Consider the following 21,812-nt stretch of genomic DNA (forward strand, 5'->3'; position numbering starts at 1 on the left):
TTAGCAAATCTATTCTTTTCATTCTTTGTCAGTCTGGCTAAAAGTTCATTGATTCCATTCATCACTTAAAAATCCAGCTTTTGGTTTCACTGATTTTCATTATTGCTTGTGTTCAATTTCATTGATTTCTACTTTAATCTTTATTATTTCCTTCATCTGCTTACTTTGGGTTTAACTTGTTCTTTCGCCAGTTTCTTTAGATGGGGGTTTAGATTCATAATTTAGAACTTTCTTTTCTCTCTTGGTGCTTTCAAGATTTTCTCTTTGTTGGCCGGGTGCAGTGGCTCATGCCTGTAATCCCAGCACTTTGGGAGGCCGAGGCGGGCGGATCGCCTGAGGTTGGGAGTTCGAGACCAGTCTGACCAACATGGAGAAACCCCGTCTCTACTAAAAATACAAAAAGTTAGTCAGGCATGGTGGCACATGACTGTAATCCCAGCTACTTGGGAGGCTGAGGCAGGAGAATCGCTTGAACCTGGGAGGCAGAAGTTGCGGTAAGCTGAGATTGTGCCATTGCACTCTAGCCTGGGCAACATGAGCGACACTTCGTCTCAAAAAAAAAAAAAAAGATTTCTCTTTGTTTCTCAGCAATTTTAGTACTGTGGCTAAGTGTGACTCTTTGTATTTAAATTTGAAGTGCATTGAGCTTTTTGGATGCGCAAATTGATGTTTCTCATCAAACTAGAAATTTTGCAGCCAATCGTTCTTCAAACGTATTTTCTGCTCCTTTGTCTCCTCTTGTTCTGGTACCCGCATTACACATATGTTGGTGCACTTATGGTATTCCACATTTCCGTGAGGCAATGTTCATTTTTCTGCATTCTTTTTTCACTCTCTTCTTTGGCCTGCATAATCTCTATCAATCTATCTTCCAGTTCACTGAATCTTCTGCCAGTTCAAATCTATTGCTGAGCCCCTATGGTGAATTTTTCACTTCGGTTATACGGTTTAACACTATAATTTCCATCTGCTTTTTTTTTTTTTGCTTTTTGTTTTTAGAGATAGGGGTCTCACTATGTTGCCCAGGCTGGAGTACAGTGGCTACGCCTCCTGAGGAGCTGGAACTATAGGTGCATGCCAGTGTGCCCAGCTCTGGTTCTTTTTCATAATTTAAATCTCTTTATGATATTCTGTATTTGATGTGATATGGTCATCACAACTTTCTGTTTTTTGCTCTTGTTTTTGTTTTTTTCAGACGGAGTCTCGCTCTGTCGCCCAGGCTGGAGTGCAATGGTGCGATCTCGGCTCTCTGCAACCTCCACTTCCCAGGTTCAAGTGATCCTCCTGCCGCAGCTTCCCAAGTAGCTGGGACTACAGGTGTGCACCACCATGCCCAACTAATTTTTTGTATTTTTAGTAGAGATGGGGTTTCACTATGTTAGCCAGGATGGTCTTGATCTCTTGACCTCGTGATCCGCCCACCTCAGCCTCCCAAAGTGCTGGGATTACAGGCATGAGCCACTGCGCCTGGCCCATCACAGCTTTCTTTACTTCTTTAAACATCGTTTCCTTTAGTTCTTTGAACACATTTATAATGGCTATTTTGAAGTCTTTGTTTGTTAAATCTGGTCTCACAGGCCATTTCTGTTGCATAATTTTTCTCTGTATAAGGGCCATACTTTCCTGTTTCTTTGCATGTCTTATAATTTTTTTTCTTGAAAATTGGACATTTTAGGTAATACAATGTAGCAACTTTGGACACTGATTCCCCTCTCCATGAGAAATTTTAGTTGTTTTCATTTGTTTATTTGATTAGTGGCTTGGCTAGACTATTTCATAAAGTATATTTCTCCCACAGGGTGAAGACTTTGGAATCACCCCTCAGTGTATGCAGCCTTGGGCATGCATACAGTCACCTGTGATGACGGTGGATTTAGCAGGGCTCCTCTGTTTTTTCTCCTTATCTTTTTGTTGAACTCTATATCTAATTTGATATGACACCCAGCTATTATGTCTACTAATTGCTGGCTGTTTGTTCTATTATTTTCAACAACACCCTGGGTCATAAATTGCTCCATAGGCTGATCCAATTAAATTCAGGCAGGGGTAGATGCTGAGGTAGTCTCTGAGGATTGTTCTGACCCCAGGAGGACTCTTCTTAGCTGTCTCTGTCCCTGGTTCTCTCTGGTGAATGTACTAGCCTGTGGTTTAGCTTACTGCTGTTAATTAGTAGGAACTACCAGTCTCCTCTTTAAAAATCTCCATTGTTTTCTACAGCATCCTTAGGTTTGAACTTCCCAACACTGTTTCCATTAGTCCATTTCTTTGAGGAGAGCTTCTGATCTCACTGGTCTTCAGACTGCCTCTCCCCCTGTGCAAAAATCTATGAGCTACTACACTGGGCACTGTGCAGAGGGAGTAGCTTTCTTGTTCCCGGCTTGCATCTCTTGGAGTGAAATCTCTATCCTATGAACAAGTCGAGGTAAAGACAATGAAGGCCACAGTATTCTTGACCTACTGTGTCTGGGGTAGAGCTTCTGCCCTATCAGTCTTGGCTGAGTGGAGGAAAAGAGCCCTTTCCCCCAACCACTAAGCTGCACTCACCAGGAATTTAGCCACCTCCACTTAGACTTCAAAGGGATAAGAAATGCTGGCAGCATGCCCCTCCCAATATGATACTGTATCCCTTGATTGGGAGCTCAGGGGAGAGAAACTTCATCTTCTTTGCCACACCCACTGGGAATGGAATTTCTGTGAAGCTGAGCTGGAGAAGGAACAGGCGAAAAGTGAAAGCGAGTCATAGTTGAAGTGCCAAAAACTCTTGCTGTTCTTACCAAGCTGTAGTTGATTTTCTTGAATAAATGTCTTCATTTGCTCTATGCCTTTAGGACAATTTCCAGATTTAATTACCAATTAGCAATTATGCTTGTTTTGCTAGGGAGCACATCTGTGGAGCTCCTCATGCTACCATTCTAGAAATAGAACCCCCCTCTTCTTTTCTAAAATAAGTATTTCATGCTGTAAATTTCCCAATGAAACCTACTTGGGCTACATCCCACACATTTTGATATGTTGTGTTGTCATTTTAAAATATTTTCTCATTTCCCTTGAGATTTTTTCTTTTACCCCTGGATTATTTAGAAGTGTGTTGTTTAATTTCTAAATATTTGTGGATTTCCCAAATAATTTGTTACCAATCTCTAGTTTAATTCTCTATGATCTGAAAAATTATTATCTTAATCATTATAATTATATTGTGAGGTTCTGAAAAATGGCGATGCTTGTTCATTTGTCTCAGTGGACAGTCAACTGCATTCAGATCAGTCTGCGAATTCCATCTCTCCTACGGACAGTAGCTCTGGTGTCAGTTTCAAGTTTGAAGTCTTTACTATGTCATTTGAGTCTGCCTCTCACACGTACCAGTCAAGGGGTGGTCTGGGACTAGGGCAATAGTTTACATGACAGTTCAGTTCTCTAAGACTTCTATGAGGCTATGATTTGGGGGCTATGTTCCACACTTGTCCACCTTGGAGAGAGACTGGAACTTGTATGGTTCATACACAGACTACCAATCCCCTTCTCCCACTCTTTCCATTCCTGGATTTCCCTGCATACTCTCTGGCTCTGAGAGCTTCTTTTCCAGTCCCACTGGCCAAACTCTGAAGGAACCTCATTGCACTATTGTACAGTTCCAGGTGACTAGGCATACTCTCAGAGGAAAGTATAATAGCAAGCGAAAATACATGGGAAAAAAAAAGTATATAAAATGTTCCTCCCATATTCTTTGCATGAAGAGAGGTTTCTTTTATCTGTTGATCCAGCCAAACAGATGGGTGCTAACTGCTGCCCTTATACCACAATAGCATAGTTTTTCCACTGGGGCTGGTCTAGAGGCAGGGCCAAGAAAGAAAAAAAATATCCCCTCACATTCTTCCATTCTCCCACTTCTCTGGCCAAAAAGATGGGCTGCTCTGTAAGTTTCTGCCATCCATGCCTGCTACACAATCCCTCAATTTGGCCCACCCTGGAGTCAATGCTGGGAGTTAAGGAAGAAAAAAAACACAAACAGAAAACCAGGAAACTTCTTGCCACTATATCAGTGATTCTTCATATTCCAACTTCCCTCTCAATCGGCCTGTTATTATTGACTTTTCAGAGTCCCCAATTGGTTTGCTTTTTGTATTTTGTCCAGAATTCTTGGTTGTGGGAGAACCTGGCTGTAATAGATTTACTCATGGCCAGAAGTTTACATTCACTTTTAAAAGAAATAAATGTCAACTTCTCAAATAAAACTCTGAATATAGTTACACTCCCCAAAAGCAAGCTTTGGGGAAAATGCTATAAATACTGTTACGGCTTTGTTTGTTTTTTATGAATAATAAATATTTACTATTTAAAAAAACACTTAAAATGTTAAGAAAATAAGTGCTGATATTTTACCATGTGGAATTATCAGTTACCATTTTGAGTAGATACTTCCAGGTATTTTTAAACTCTAGAGAAAGACAAAGAGAATTTGTCTTATCAAAGTTTTAAACTCTAGAGAAAGACAAAGAGAATTTGTCTTATCAAAGTATTAATTTTTTATGTAAACCACTCTCATAACTCTTCTTCATTCGGGTAACTTTGTCCTAGTCTCAAAATCTGACACTTTCACTCATTTGTGGAAAACTACAGCCAAATGAGAAGCCTAAAATATCAGAATTTTCAGCTCAGTTTCTCTCCCAGACCATTGCATAGTATGAAATGGACAGGAGTCAGGCATGGTGGTGTGCACCACCAGCTACTCAAGAGGCTGAGGCAAGACGATCACTTGAACCCATGAGTTCAAGGCTGCAGTGAGCTCTATGATCATGCCACTGCACTTTAGCCTTGGTGACAGAGCAAGACCCTGTCTCTAAAAAAAAGAAAAAATAAGAAAATGGGCAGGTTTCTAACCTACATGAAAAAAAAACCATGAAATTGCCTAAAATAAAACTAGATAAGACAGCTGAAATTAGATGCTTACTTAATGAGAATTGTCCCAACTAATCATACCACAAAGTACCCCATTAATGAACACAACATATTTCCCTTCTCTGTAACCTTAAGTAAAATTACAATAAAGACCCATGAAGAAGAGGAAAAGAAAAGAAAAAAAAGAAGAGAAAAAAAAGAGAAGAGAAAGGAGAAAAAGGAAAAAATAAGACAAGAGACTACAAATCTCTGTGTAATTAGAATTGCAAAGAAAATATTATCAATTCAATTACCACACAAGAGTAAGAATAACATAATTTTCTTAGGATAAAAGTTGGTCTTTCTATGTATGGCCATTTTTCTTTTAAACCATCAGTCAGTAATGACCATGATTTTTAGTGCTAAATTTAAAAGCTTCATTCAATGGAAGATTTCAAGTGTGTCAGCAAGCTAATTTTTCCCATCCATTTCTATACCTATAAGGTAGATAAAGGGATTTAAATTCAAAGAGAAACAGGATGCTTAACTTGTTTCATGATTGTGATTTTCATTGAATGTTAATATTATATGCCTCACTTATCAAAGAAAATTCACAAGCACATTCTAGAAACCAGAATGAACATACTTATGACTTTTTCCTACTACCTTAAAACTGTAGCACTTTACAAAGGAAGCTACAAATAATTCCTAGTCAACATCAAAAACTTCCAATATTCCTGACATAGATCTCAAGATATTACATTAATCGCAAAATAAATAGAATCTAAAACTTGAAAAACCAAATAAGACATAATTTTTAAAGTTTTTTTTCAAATGGGTACACATACAGTGTTTCACAATGATCCACGAGTCACTAAAGGGAGAATGTTCCAAAGCCTCCATCCATGCAAGCACTCAAATGAACTTACAAATAGCGAATACCCACAGCACAAACATTCAGCTTGTGACTTAGAGAGTCAGACACGAAATAGGTAAAAAATATATTGAGAAAGCAAGAAAGCGTCACAAAAACTAAATGTTGAAAAGGTTAAATATTAAGAAAAAATACAAGAGAAAAATATCATTGCTAGTTTTTAATAAATAAATCTCTATTTGAATTATGTATTCCTAGAAAAAATACTAACATACTCCTGGGAAAATAAAGAATATATTTGGGAAAAATTTGATTTTTTAACAAAAGCTAGAAAATTCAAATTCTGCAACATCTAAGGCATCAGAATGAAGGTGTTGACAGTAATATCAGTAATATAAAAAATGTATCCGTAGTCCAGAGCACAAAAATTAACTCTGGCTACTAATGGATCACTCAGAGGAAGAAAGAAAACAAGCCAGTCACGCATTCTCATACAAAACTAAAATCAAAGCAAAATCTAAGCTTTCTAATAAATTGAATACTTAAATTATTCTATTTAAAGAGATATTGCTCAGCCTGATTAATGCCTATATGGTATAAATATATAAAAATGCAAGACTTATATTTTACACTGTTAGTGTATTCTTTGAACAATAAAAATGTGAAACAAAACCCTAGACAGACCTACTTTTAAGGTATTACCTCACAATATCTTAAATGTTTTATTTTAATTTTATTATACCAAGGAAAGATTTAATTCTCAGAACAGTTAAACAACCGTGGAAAGTACTCTATGTGCTAAGTAATGTATATCATGTTTCAAGTGGCTAAGGGCAAAGGTGAGTTTAAAAGGATAGCTCCAGATTTTTCTTTTCCACTTTGATGTTGCTCTCTGGCAAAAGGAATTTGTCTTTCTGAAGGATTTCCTGTGCTCTTCTCCCACACTGGTAACAGGACTTCCCTCCAATGGCAACTTCCCCTGCACCTTAAAACATGAAAATGTTTTTCTTTTGATTTATTATCCTCCTCTCATCAATTCTACTTCTCTCCTTCTCTAGAAAACTCCCAAAATTAATAGGAGGCCCACATTACTTTAATTTCCTATCCATTTCCCAACCTTCTAACTGTGCCCATTCCATGAACCAGACATCCTCCCTTACTCTGCTCTCCACCCAGACCTCCTGACTCTCTGAGCTCTCCAAAGATTAGAGCTGTTCTAGTCTCCGGGCGCAGCTGCCTCCTCAAACAGCGTGACTCCAACATATACCTCCAGCTCTTGACTCTCAGGAAGCTCTAGGCCTTGAACTATCCCATTTAACCTTACCAGTTTTCAAACTCCACTATTTAAATTAAAACCTTTAAAATGGATCCGCCCTCATCTGACAGTCAATTAACTGACAAAAGGCCAACATTTCCGTTTCTCAGAACCAAGCCTTTAGGTGCCCTTCAGTTCAGCCTTTCAATCAGTCACTTAGCACATTTTACTCTCTCAAAAAGTTTTTCCTTTTTACCTTTCCCTCCTCCCAGCAATCACACTAACATGGAGTCCACTATAAAGACCTAAAACGGCCAGGTGCGGTGGCCCACACTTGTAATCCCAGCACTCTGGGAGGCCAAGGTGGGCGGATCACCTGAGGGTCCGGAGTTCGAGACCAGCCTGACCAACATGGTGAAATCCCCGTCTCTACTAAAAATACAAAAATTAGCCAGGCATGGTGGCACGCACCTGTAATCCCAGCTACTTGGGAGGCTGAGGCAGGAGGATTGCTTGAACCCAGGAGGCAGAGGTTGCAGTGAGCCACAATAGCACCACTGCACTCCAGCCTGTGCGACACAGCAAGATTCTGTCTCAAAAAAAAAAAAAAAAAAAGACAGAAAGAAAAAGAATAAGAAAAAAAAAGACCTAAAAGATAATCAAGACCTTGTCTCCATTTCTACTCATATCCAATAGAACTTTCATAATCCCACCAAGTCAATTTCCCTAAAGCACTGCTTTCATTAAAGACCATTATTAGTAGGAAGTTTTTAAGTTTTTTGAAATTACAATCCCTAATGTCAGTGAATAGGTGGAAAATGGACAACTGATATACTGCTGGTTGAAGAAAATGGACAACTGATACTGCTGGTTGAAATTGGTATGAACCTTCTGGAAGACAATGTACCAAAGATGTAATGTAAGCTAAGAAAGCAATCAAATATGTATAAAAAGATTCTTATAAGGAATTTTACTGCAAAATTACTTGTGTTAAACAAACTGGGAGCAATTCAGATGTCCAAAAATAGCAGAACACTTAAAAAGTTTATGGAATATCCATCCGAAAGAAAAATAAATGCTACCATTCACAGTCATTTATATAGAATTCTTATAAATTCATATAAAATGTTAAATTGCATATAAGATAGCATTTATAATAAATTTTGTTGAATCTTATAAAAACACACAGAAAAAAGGGAGAAAAAGATATGTTATATAACAAAATGTTAACACAGGTCTCTGTTGATTTTTATTCCTCTGATTTTCTATATTTTTCAAATTACAAATTATTTTTATAATAAAACATATTCTAAAATCATTCTAAGCACTTTTTGTTGTTTCCTCAAAGCATTTAAACAGTTAGCATTTATGTAAAGTGAAATGAGAAAAAAAAAATGCAGGGCTCAATGTTGCCTAAAATTTAAAAGCTAAACTTCTCAATTTAGCCTTCAAAGCTCCAATGCAACGCAGCCTGACACAGTGCCCACAGATTCCATACATAAATTCCAAACACCCAATCACGACAGCTCACTTACCCCACTACATCTTTCTTCGTGCCTATTTCTGCCTCCAATTCCCACCTCTCTACCTCTCCAAATACTTTCATGACCCTCAGCCTCTATAAACTGTTTTCCGTAAGAGCTGCTCATCCATGGGGTCCCCTTGAGTGTTTTTAACCCAAATGGCTGTGTTGCTTCAAGTTCTCCCTTCCCTCCCCTCCACCTCGGGTGACTCACATAACTCATCTTGGTATTCTACCATACACTATCTTTAATTATTATTTATTATTATTTAACTATTTTATGTGTATATCTCTTATTTCACACATAAGAAAGTTAGCTTGTTGGGGACAGGGACTATTTTATGTTTGTTCAGAATGTTATTTATTTCCTATACTTAAGCCCTTCTCAAGGCCACACAGTAACATATGTCTAACATCCAACGTCCACTGAATAAAATCAAATTAGTTCAGATATTATCCACATACAATATGATTTTGACACATCTATATATACATAAAGCAAATACTTTTTTTTACCCCAAGATTCCAACTATTAAGGCGAGCTTCAATGTCACTATCATCCAAAGAAACAGGAGATTTTTTCGAATAAACTTCCTGAAATACAAAAGGGAAAAAGGAAGAGGAGAGGAAGGAAAGATGGAAGAAATAAAAGGAAAAGATGGAAGAGATAAAAGAGGAAAAGATAGAAGAGATAAAAGGGGAAATAAAGAGGAAGGAAGTAAAAAAGGAAAGAAGGAAGAAAGGAAGGGAGGAAAAGAAGGGAAAGAGGGGGAAGGGAGGGAGAAAAAGAACAGAAAGAAGTGGGAAGGGAGGGAGAAAAAAAGGACAAAATACATGTCATTCAGCGCAATGAGAGTTTTGTGTGCTTGTCTGGTGATGCTGTATTGCCCTCAGAGGAAAGGATTAGCTTACAACTGAACTAGGGTTCTCAGTTCTAAGTAACGACTGCTGAGGGCTATGAGCTGCCTTAACAATATATTCACACAGCAACTAGATTTCAAAAAAATAAAAATTAAAAATTAATCCAGGCTCTTCTCTTTAAGTTCTTTTACAAAAAGTTTTAATTGTGGTATACCACAGTAGCTTTAAAGTGTGTTGTCGGGGGCAGGGGCGACGTGAAAAGATGAATTATTCTCATAAAAATTAGTTAACAGGGAAGTTTTGTGATGATGTCCAAGAAGCTCTTTGTTCTTAAATTAATTCTCACTCACACACTGAATATAAAGATAAATAATCTTTGGACTCACATCATAAAAACACAATTATGGTTGGGCACAGTGGCTCACACCTGTAATCCCAGCACTTTGGGAGGCCGAGGCGGGCGGACCACGAGGTCAGGAGATCAAGACCATCCTGGCTAACACGCTGAAACCCTGTCTCTACTAAAACTACAAAAAATTAGCCGGGCGTGGTGGTGGGCACCTGTAATCCCAGCTACTCAGGAGGCTGAGGCAGGAGAATGGTGTGAACCCGGGAGGTGGAGCTTGCAGTGAGCCAAGATCACGCCACTGCACTCCAGCCTGGGCGACAGAGCGAGACTCCGTCTCAAAAAAAAAAAAAAAAAAAAAAAAACACACAATTATGCTGATTCTTCACTTTTTAAAACATAACAATTCCACGCTTTTTTCCCTCCTGTATAATTTTTGTATTACACATTTATCAGCCCCAGATTAAAACTATAATGAACTAGAGACAACCTAAGATCTGTACCCAGAAATTGACAATGACCAGAAAACCCTAAAAACTTAGAAAGGTAAGTCTGTGGAAAAGAATGGCTACCTGACAGCCCAGAAAGTGTATTTTAAAATTAGATTTGTTGATACAGCATTCTCATGCTTTTAGAAGGCTTAATTGCTAACAAATGTACCTATTTATATCTATGGTCATTTAAATTACTATGAAGTAATTTTTTTAAATGCACTAAAATGTTCTTCATATTTTACTGAGTTTCTACATTTCTTTTCAATACAATACTGCATTATTATTTATAATACTATATTAAAATTCATTATCACTTCTACTAGTGGTCCTCTGCTTTTTGTATGTTTTTCTCATGAACAAGAATTTCTTAAATAAGACAATGTACCTGCCTTGCTTATTCTGAGTAAATATAATGATTGTAGTTTATCACTATTTAAAATATGCTGCCCTTTATATTTTTTAATTCCAAATTATCATTCGATAAAATGCAATGAGTTATGTATATAGTGCTATGTTCTAAAACAGTCATGTGTTGGCCGGGGGCAGTGGCTCACGCCTGTCATCCCAACACTTTGGGAGGCTGAGGCGGGCGGATCACGAGGTCAGGAGATCAAGACCATCCTGACTAACACGGTGAAACCCCGTCTCTACTAAAAATACAAAAAATTAGCCAGGTGTGGCGGCAGGTGCCTGTAGTCCCAGCTACTCGGGAGGCTGAGGCAGGAGAACGGCGTGAACCCGGGAGGCGGAGCTTGCAGTGAGCCGAGATCATGCAGGTGCCACTGCACTACAGCCTGGGCGACAGAGCAAGACTCCATCTCAAAAAAACAAAAACAAAAACAGTCATGTGTTACACATGCTTTCTCTTGTAACTAAAAGTCATGTAACTCAAGACAGCCAGAGTTAGGCAATAAAGACTGGAATAAGCAGGCACAGTGTTTCTCTTTTCAAAGCTAACTGGGGCTGGGTGCAGTGGCTCATGCCTGTGATCCCAACACTTTGGGAGGCTGTGGCGGGTGGATAACTTGAGGTCAGGAGTTCAATACCAGCCTGGTCAACATGGTGAAACCCTGTCTCTACTAAAGATACAAAAATTAGCCAGGCATGGTGGTGCATGCCTGTAGTCTCAGCTACGGGAGGCTGAGGCAGGAGAATGGCTTGAACCCGGGAGGCGGAGGTTGCAGTGAGCCAAGATTGCACACCACTGCTCTCCAGCCTGGGCAACAGTGAGACTCCATCTCAAAAAAAAAAAAAAAAAAAGCTAACTGGAGTGCTCATTAGCACCTTGTCCAAAGCAAATCTATGTTGAACAAATAGATGCAAGACAGACATTCTTATTTCAAAATATACAGTTTACCTTCATTAGAAAAGCAGTGTTCCCTACTTCACTACAAGTTAATTCCAGTTTCTTCTTAATTTTATGATCACTGGTTATATAATCATTTCCACATAAATTCTGAACAAAGGGAAAATGTTATTCTTTGACACACAGGAGAAACAACAGATTGATGAATATAACACCTCAGAATCATTGAGGAAGTAGAAGGGATACTACACTATATACCAAACACCCCACCTTCTTTAACATCAGGATGTTCACCAGAATCATCCAACTTTATTCTGTTTTGAAGCAATCATTGGTACTTCAACAAATGAAATTAAAACTTTGTTCAGTTATTTTAAAACAACAAGCAAAAACCAAACAAAAGTAAAATCTAATCTTACACAAATCTTTGGGGTAATATTTTGTCCATCTTCTCTGTGAGTTGGACTCAAGGAGTGTGATCTCACTCGGAGCTTCCCAGTGTACTGTTCCCTGCTAAGAGACCAAAATAATCGCAATCACAATTTGGAGAATTCAGAGGACACAGAGTATTAGAATCTAGGATTACCATTTTTTTCCCTTGGAAATGAGATGATAGTTTGTATTAACAATGATGTTCCATAGCCGGGCGTGGTGGCGAGTGCCTGTAATCCCAGCTACTTGGGAGGCTGGGGCAAGGAGAATCACTTGAACCTGGGAGGCAGAGGTTGCAGTGAGCTGAGATTGTGCCACTGCACTCCAGCCTGGGAGACAGTGCGAGACTCATCTCAAACAACAACAACAACAAAAAAAAACACACAAAAAATGATGTTCCACATCAAAAAAAAAAAAGAAATACAAGTAATAAACTTTTTATTTATATTTCATTTCATTTAAATTATAAGAAGTTACATAAATGCCACAGACTTGCTTATGCAAATGCTATTTTTAAGTCAGACTATAATAAATCACCTGTATTTAAATCTTTTCTCCTCCTTTCCCATTTTTCCCAAGTGTAAAAAGAGAGAAAATGAAGCATATATTCTACAGGAAGAACATTGTTTTAAGGTCAGCAAACTTGGTTGGATTCATGTTCCACATCAACATGAAGCCTTAAAATATATAAAATAACAAAACCTTCATGTAGTTTAAAGTTTCAATTAATTTGAAAGCATGTCAGAAACCACAGATATATCAAAATCTTCTATTTAAAAACACACCATGTTAATTTAGGTAAAATGTGAAATGCAGAGTAAGTAGGAAATGAGTTTAAATGGACTTCATCAAAGACTCGTCTCTAATATAAATATCATATAAAATACATTCTTAAATGGCCTCCTTTAGCCTGGAGTCTCTCTTATATGATTTTATTCAAACCACTTCAATGCAAGTTCCATGATTATGAACACCTATTCTCTGAACAACTGCTTCAAGATATATTAAATGGAAAATAACCATTATACAATGAATTAAAGTCACTAACATTCAACCACAAACCATATCAGGATTTCCTTCACAAACTGTGACCTACACTAAGTATTTCTAAAAGACAGAATATTAATTCAAAAGACAATATTAAAACAAATGTATTTTGTAATTAAAACTCATAGAATAACATTCCTTAGACTAGTTAATAAGTAATGTAAAATGGCTGAAAAAGCTGTTTTAAAGAGAGCTGTTTTTTTAATACCCCTATTCAGTATTACAAACATCCAAATAGTTAAAAGCAAATGAGAAAAATGGGCAAAGTTAATATTTTGAGTATAATTGTACCAGTCAATGTGCATCAGCTGATACAAGCATCTAAAACTCTATGAGGAGAGGTAACCTGATATGTCATACTAAGCAGTGGCGTATTTTTTAAGAATAGATTAAATAATCATAAAAAGATCTATACTTAAAAATTGAAAAATGCTTAAATATTAAAATTCTTCTCATAAAAAAATACTAATTTAAAAATGAGCCTGAAATATTTATCTATTTATTGCACAGGGTTGCATACATAAAACGACACACCCTCTTGATTCACTTGTAGCTGTCCTTCTGTACCAACCTCTTTACCCTCACGATAAATTTTCAAAAATGTTATTGGGTCCATGCTCTAACTTGTCATATATTTTTCAATCAACTGCAGTATGACTTGCATTCATCCCAAAAGTCCTATAACTAAGGTCATCAACAGTCTCCTAGACACTCAAGAAAATGAGTCATAATCTGTCCTTAATTTAGTTGATCTCACTAAAACATTAGAGATAGTAGTTTAAAGATGCTGCATTCAATGGCTCCATAAAACCATTCTCTGGCCAGGTGCAGTAGCTCACAACTGTAATCCCAGCACTTTGGGAGGCCAAGGTCAGCCTATTGCTTAAACTCAGGAGTTTGAGACCAGCCTGGGCAACATGCGACAAAAAGCAGTCAGTCGGGCATGGTGGTACATGCCTGTGGTCCCAGCTACTTGGGAGGCTGAGGTAGGAGGATCACTTGAGACCAGCGGGAGGTTGAGGCTACAGTGAGCTGTGATTGTTCCACTGCACTCCAGCCTGGGTGACAGAGTGAGACCCTGTCTAAAAACAAACGAACAAACAAAAACCATTTTTCCATGGTTCTCATCCTATCATTCAGAGATCTCCTTCACAATAACCTTCACTAGCTTTCTTTGCCCATCCCATACACGCTGTGATCCCAGAGTTCTGTGTCTAATTTATTTTCATTTTACATGCTTTCTCTGGATGATCCAATGTATTAGTTTTTCAAATAATAAGTTTTGCTTACAAAATCTACATCTGTAGTCCAAATTGCTCCCTTGGTCTCCAAACCCATTACAAAACAAAATGAATAGCCCTACTTCCAATTCAACATGTCCATTATTATTAACTAAACTTACTATGTTACCCCTAATACGTGCTCCAATGAAGCCCAAGTAATGGAGAGGCATTGCAGAAGCCAGCTTCTTGTGAAGGCATTTGAGCCAACTGAAGGAGAAGGTTGGTATCATTGTTAAAATCTGGCTGGCACAAGAAAAACAGGACATTAGGTACAGACGTTTCATTTTCTGCCATAAGACTGTCTCCAGCTGGAAACAACTTAAAACTCTAAGTAAGTACAAAGGCTGAAATTCAGTGATGGCACTGGTGGTCTGAGTGAACAGTGAAACAGAAAGTGGGAGAAAAGTTCAACCTTAAAAGCCTTTTTATGAATAACAAGTGCCACACGCCACACAGAATAGCAAGTCCTGGTGCTTATAAGGACAACCTACAATTGGTACAGGGGACCTGATCACAGTGAGCTCATAATATGGTACTTGTGCCAAGCAGAAAAGCGGTATTGTGCCTCAATTAATTTCAGGATGCCAAAACCAACATGGAAAGAAAAAATTCAGTACATTTGTAACATTCCCTGACATGCCCTTTACTACTCTTAAGCCATAAAACTAGGAGAATATAAATTTTCCCTTTCACTTTTTCCTAATGAGAAAATATTTCAACAGGAATTCACAAACACTCTCAAAGTATCAATGCTGATTCTTAATACTAGAAAAATATAAACTTATCCCTGTACAGATAAAGAAATAAGGAATGATATTATATATAGATATAGATATATAGATATAAAGCCTAAAGGAAGACCAATCAAATGTCCTCCTGTAAAAGAAAATTACTTTAGGGGGTGACGTCAGATGTCAGCAAGACTCTCCTTCTCTCAATGGACACATAAATTCAACAACAATACATAGACCAAAATTTCCTTTGTGAGACATCCAGAGACCAGATGAGAGGCTCCTGTACCCCAGGCAAGCATGAAACCAACCACACTGAAGCCAGTAGGAAAATTTGTGGAATCCTCTTGCGCCATAAGCAAGGTTACTTAAGGGACTTGTTGCTGTCTTGCCTGAATCTTAGCTGTGACAGGAAAGGGTCCCAGGTTGGGAACTGCTGAGAACGAAGCCTCCAGTTTGGACTAGTATGCAGTAACTGACCATAGCCCCTCCCACCAGCTCAGAACTAGCAGGTGGAAACCCCCAGTCCCAACTTCTCCCTGGGGAACGAAAAAGCTGAAGCATCTGTCCAACATTCTGGCTTTTGGAAGGGGCTGCCTAAGGGACCGGATTCTGCAAGTACTCACAGGACTGGTATTCTCTAAATGCCTGGGGACCACTGAGAACAAAGGTGGTGGTTTGGACTAGTAAGCACTCACGGCCAGAGCTCCTACCCCTGGCTCAGCACAATTAGAAAAACTCATGGTCCACAGCTTCTCCCTGGGGAGGGAAAGAGAAGACTAAAGCATATATCCAACATTCAGACTCTTGGGGGACTGCCCAAGGAACTTGTTTCTGTCTCATCTGTCTTGAAGCACTGGTGGGACGCAGCATAAACTAAGTGCCTAGGGGCAGCTGAAACTAAAAAAGCAAGTAATAACCAAAAAAGGATTGAGCCAGTGTGCTACTAGCTCCAGAAGGCCCATGGTACAAGACACAGAATAAGAAGGAACAAGAGATTATGATCTCCTAAAAACAGAAACCAGCAAATCCCACTATTTAGAAATTTACACACAGAAGTCCAGAGAAGACATATCCACAGAAAAAGTTTATGAGGACCCCAGAATCTCTACTCAGGCCGATTCTTGAAGGTCTGCCCCTGTACAAAGCCAATCCATAAAGACTGGGAGAAGCGGCTGTTTTTCAAATATGCAGACATTAACACAAAGGGTCAAGGAAAATGAAAAATGGCCCAAAGAAAGGAACAAAATAAATCTCCAGAAACCAACCCTAAAGAAATGAAGGTAAATGGATTAGCTTGTAAGAATTAAAAATAACCATAATCAAAATATTCAATAAGCTTAGGATAAATTATGCATAAACAAAATGAGTATTTTAACAAACAAAATATTTTTAAAAAGAAAAATCTGAGGGCTGAAGAATACAATAACTGAACTAAAAACTTAACTAAAGGGGCTCAACAGCAGCCTTGATGAAGTACAAGAAAGAATCAGTAAACTCAAAGACAGGACATTTGAAATTATACATTCCACAAGAGCAAAAATGTTTTTAAAAGACTGAAGAAAACATAAGAAACTTATGAGACACTATCAAGCAGGCCAATTTACATATTACTAAAGTTAGAGAAAGAGAAGAGAGAGAAAAGCAGTAAGCTTATTTAAAGAACTAATCTGAAGAGAAAAATGGACATCCAGATTTATGAAGCTCAAAGAATCCCAAGTAGGTTGAATGTAAAGAGATCTACACCAGGACACATTATAATCAAATTGCCAAAAGTCAAAGACAAAGAATTTTGAAATCAAAAAGAGAAAAGCAACTCACTACATACAAAGGAGACTCATAAAACTGTAAAAGGATTTTTCAACAGAAACTTTATAGGCCAGGAGAGAATGGGATGATATATTCAAAGTACTGAAAGAGAAAAACTGCCAGTCAAGGATATTATTATATACCATGCAAATCTGTCCTTTAAAAATGAAAGAGAGATACGGTCCCAGATAAACAAAAGTTGAAGGAGTTCATCACCACTACACTTGACTTAAAAGAAATTCTAAAGGGAGTTCTTCAAGTTGAAATGAAAGGACACTAGTTAGTAGCATGAAAACACATGAAAATATGAAACTCACTGATAAAATTATATATAAAATACAGATTACTCTATTGATATAATAGTGGTGCATAAATCATTTTCAACTTCAACATAAAAATGAAAAGATGAAAGTCTTAAAAATAACTATAACAGTTACCGAAACACCAGGAGTCCAGTCTAGGTCCCGTTGCTCACCACACAGAAAGTCAATCAATGAGATCAATGAGACAATGAGTATTGCTAGGGAAGAAGGCTTTATTTGGGCACTGCAGCCAAGCAGATGGGAGATCAGTATCAAATCCATCTCCTCGCCCAACTAAAATTAGTTTATATAGCAGGAAGAACTGTAACTACCTATGGGAAAACAGGAATTAGGGAGTGGTAAGGAAGAGGAGTTCGTCAACAGGAAGCAGGTGGTTGGTTAGGCAATCATGATAGGTGAGGGGTCTGGCATAACATTGTCTAGATGCAGTGATCTGGTAAGTTTCAGTTCCTTGATACTATCCGGGATACCTGATGGTTGGTTTCCAGAGACAGGAACTCAAATAAGACAAACGTTAAGTTTCTCCAGTGTTAAGACTGGGTGGGTTAATTTCTATGTTTATTCAAAAAAACCATAAACATCCATTTTATGGGACAACTTCGATGGTTTCATACCACAAAATAATTTGTTAATGAATACAGAATATTAAAAGGTGAAAATTGGGACATTAATAACAAAGTGTGTGAGTAAAAGTATTGAATTTTTTAATGCAATCGAAGTTATCAGCTTAAAATAGGTTGTTACAACTATAAGATGATTTATGTAAGCCTTATGGTAACACAAATTCTTTAAATATAGTAGGTACACAAAACATAAAAAAAAAGAATCAAAGCAAACCACAGTAACAACAAACACATCATCAAATCACAAAGAAATATAAGGAAGAAATGAACAAAGGAATTATATAACAGTCAGAAAGCAATTAACAAAATGACTTATTAAGTCCACAAATGTGTGAAAATTAAACAACAAATTCTCATCAATCAATGAGTCAAATAAGAAAGCAAAATAAAGGAAATTAGAAAACATCTTGAGACAAATGAAAACAAAAACACAACATACCAAAATGTGTAGGATTCAGTGAAAGCAGTGCTAAGAGGAAAATTTACAACTGTAAAAGCTTATATTAAAAAAGGAAAAAAACTCTAACAACCTAGATGCACACCTTAGGGAACTAAAAAAAGAACAAACTAAACTCAAAGCCAGCAGAAGGAAGTAAATATTAATAGAAAGGATTAGGGCAGGGATAAAACAGAAAATAGAAAAACAACAGAGAAAATGAAACTAAGAGTTGATTTATTGAAATGATCAACAAAATTGAAAAACCTTTGGCTACACAGAATAAGAAAAAAGGAGAGAAGGCTAAACAACTAAAATCAGAAATGAAAGACAAGACATTACACTCAATTTAACATAAATAAAAGAATGACTGGGTGCAGTGGCTCATGCCTGTAATCCCAACACTTTGGGAAGCTGAGGCAGGAGGACTGCTGGAGCCCAGGAGTACATGACCAGCCTCAGCAACATAGTGAGCCTCATTTCTACAAAAAAATAAAAATAATAAAAATTAGCTGGATGTGGTGGCACACACCTGAGGTCCCAGCTACTTGGGAGGATGAGGTAGGATTGCTTCAGCCCAAGATGTCAAGGCGGCAGTGAGCAGTGATTGCACCACTGTGCTCCAGTCCGGGTGACAGAGTGAGAATCTATCTCAAGAGAAAAAAAAAAGTTATAAAAAGAACTGTAAGAAAGTACTATGAGCAACAGTATGCCAATGTATTGGATAACCCAGATGAGATGACCAAATTACTCGAAATGCAAAACTTACCAAGATTGAATCATGAAGAATAGAAAATATGAACAGACCAATAACTAGTAAGGAAACTGAATCAGTAATTAAAAATCTCCCAACCAAGAAAAGCCCAGAACCAGATGACTTCACTGGTGAATTCTACCAAACATTTGAGAAGTGATGCCAATCCTCCTCAAACCCATTCAAAACACTGAAGAGGGAATACTCCCAAATTCATTTTACAAAGCCAGCATTACCCTGATACCAAAACCAGACAAAGACACTACAATAAAGGAAAATTACAAGCCAATACCTGAATAACATAGATGCAAAAATCCTCAACAAAATACTAGCAAACTGAATTCCATGGCACATTAAAAGAATCATACACCATAATCAAGTGGGATTTATCCCTAAGATGCCAGGATGGTACAATATATGCTAAATAATAAATGCAATACCCCACATTAACAGAATGAAGAATAGAGATTATATGATCATTTGGATCGATGCAGAAAGAGCATGATGAAATTCAACATTCTTTTATGATAAAAACTCAATAAATTCAGTACAGAAGGAATGTACATCAGAATAATAAAATGCATATATGACAAAGCCCATACCTAGCATAATACTCGAACAGTGAAAAGCTAAAAAAAGCTTTTCCTCTAAGATCAAGAACAAGGCAGGAAGGCTCACTGTCACCACCTATTAAATAGTACAGCAGTCCTAGCCAGAGTAGTCAGGCAAGAGAAAGGCATCCAAATCAGAAAGTAAAAAGGAAAATGGTTTCTATTTGCAGATGACATAATTGTATATGCAGAAAACCCTAAAGACTGCATTAAATAACTATTTAAACTAATAAATGAATTCAGTAAAATTTCAGGATACAAAACCAACATACAAAAATCGGTAGCACTTCTTTACACTAACAATGAATTATCCAAAAAGAAATCAAGAGAGCAGTCCCATTTACTGTTATTTTTGCTCTTGTTGCCAAGGCTGGGGTGCAATGGTGCAATCTTGGCTCACTGCAACCTCCACCTCCTGGGTTCAAGCAATTCTCCCGCCTCCCCGAGTGGCTGGGATTACAGGCACACACCACCACGCCTGGCTAATTTTTTTTTTATTTTTATTTTTAGTAGAGTTGGGGTTTCGCCATATTGGTCAGGCTGGTCTCAAACTCCTGATCTCAAGTGATCTGCCCGCCTCAGCCTCCCAAAGTGCTGGGATTACAGGCGTGAGCCACCGTGCCCAGCCTTAAGTTCATTCTTTCAGGCTCTTTTCGGTATAATCTTGATGAGCATTGTGAGTACTACTTCTTTATTGCTTCTCCAGTTTCTGTTTGTTTCCTCTTGGAATTCATATTATCTCTGTATTGGGGATTTTGAATCTATATTCTTCATCTCTTACACTTCCATTTGTTATAGCCATCTTTTTATTTTTTCCTTTGTTTTCTTAGAAAATTTTTTGAGCTGGTTTTCTAATTCACTGATTTGATTTTCTGTAATATTTAATCTGCTGTTTTCTGTTTCCATTGTGATTTTCAGATTTAGTAATCATGTTTTTCAATTGTAAGCACATTTTTATGATCAGACTGTTCATCCCCTTTTCACATATGAAATGTCTACTTGAATCATATTGAAAAAAATTAAATAAACATTTTAGAAATTTCTCTTTTTAAAATAGTTTTTTTCTTTTATTTATTGTGGTAAAAATACACAACATGAGATCTACTTAAGATTTTAAGTGTACAGCACAGTATTGCAGCTATAATCAGTGTTGTGCAGCAGACTTCTAGAACGTTTTCATCTTCTGTAGCTGAAATTTTATATGCATTGAACAGCAACTCCCCATTTTCCCCGTCTGTAAGCCCCTGGCAGCTACCATTCTACTCTCCTCTTCTATGGGTTTGACTACTATATAGTATTTATCCTATTGTGATTGGCTATTTAACTCAGCAAAAGTCCTCCAGCTTCATCTATCTTGTCACATATGATAGCATTTCCTTTTATTAATGTTGAATAATATTCTATTTTATGTATGTACCATATTTTGTTAATCCATTCATTTGTAGATGAACATATAGGTTGTTTCCACATCCTGACTATTGTGAATAATGCTGCAGTGAACACAGGAGTACAGACAGCTTTTTGAGATCCTGATTTTTCTTTAGCTTTACACCCAGAAGAGGGATTTGCTGGATCATAAGGTAGTTCTATTTTTGATTTTTTGAGGAACTTCCACACTGTTTTCCATAATGGCTATATCAATTTATGCTCCTACCAACAGTGGACAAAGATTCCCTTTTCTCCAAATCCTGGACAACACTTGATATCTTTTGTCTTTTTGATAATAGTCATTCTAACAGGTGTGAGTGATAGCTCATGTGGTTTTGATTTGCATTTTGCTGATGATGCGTGATGTTGAACATTTTATATATTGTATGTCCACTTTGGAGAAACGTGTATTCAAGTTCTTTGCCCATTCTAAAATTGGGTTGTTTTGGGGCAGTTGAGTTGAGTACTTTATATAGATTGAATATTAACCTATTATTACATATGTGGCTTGCAAATATTTTATCTGATTCTGTAGCTTGTCTCTTCACTCTGTTGATTGTTTGCTGTGCAGGAGATTTTTAAGTTGATAAAATCCCATTTGTCTATCTTTGCTTTAGTTGCCTATGTTTTGGGGTTATATCTAAGAAATTACTGCCTAGACCAATGTCAAGAAGCTTTCCCCCTACGTTTTCTTCTAGTCGTTTACAGTTTCAGATCTTATGTTTAAGTCTTTAACGCATTTCTAGTTGATTTTTGTGTATGGTGCAAGATAAGGGCCAAATTTTCTTTTTATGCTTGTGGA

General features: G+C 37.4%; 1 protein-coding gene across 25 annotated transcripts in view; it reads right to left on the reverse strand.

The window, feature by feature from the left end:
* Nucleotides 1–21,812, reverse strand: part of CEP112 (centrosomal protein 112) — a 554,108-nt gene that overhangs the window by 482,602 nt on the left and 49,694 nt on the right. For 15 of the 25 annotated variants that reach the window (XM_055101875.2, XM_003812349.5, XM_063599333.1 and 12 more), the window contains exons 5-6: nucleotides 11,953–12,046; nucleotides 9,043–9,120 (exon numbers count right to left, since the gene is read on the reverse strand). In XM_055101875.2, the coding sequence (XP_054957850.1) occupies nucleotides 9,043–9,120; nucleotides 11,953–12,046 (172 nt within the window). The remainder of the gene's footprint in view (nucleotides 1–9,042; nucleotides 9,121–11,952; nucleotides 12,047–21,812) is intronic. The other 10 variants (XM_055101879.2, XM_055101876.2, XM_034942749.3 and 7 more) reach the window with 3 other exon arrangements.

This window comes from Pan paniscus, chromosome 19 (assembly GCF_029289425.2).
Source record: "Pan paniscus chromosome 19, NHGRI_mPanPan1-v2.0_pri, whole genome shotgun sequence".
NCBI classification, from domain to species: domain Eukaryota; kingdom Metazoa; phylum Chordata; class Mammalia; order Primates; family Hominidae; genus Pan; species Pan paniscus.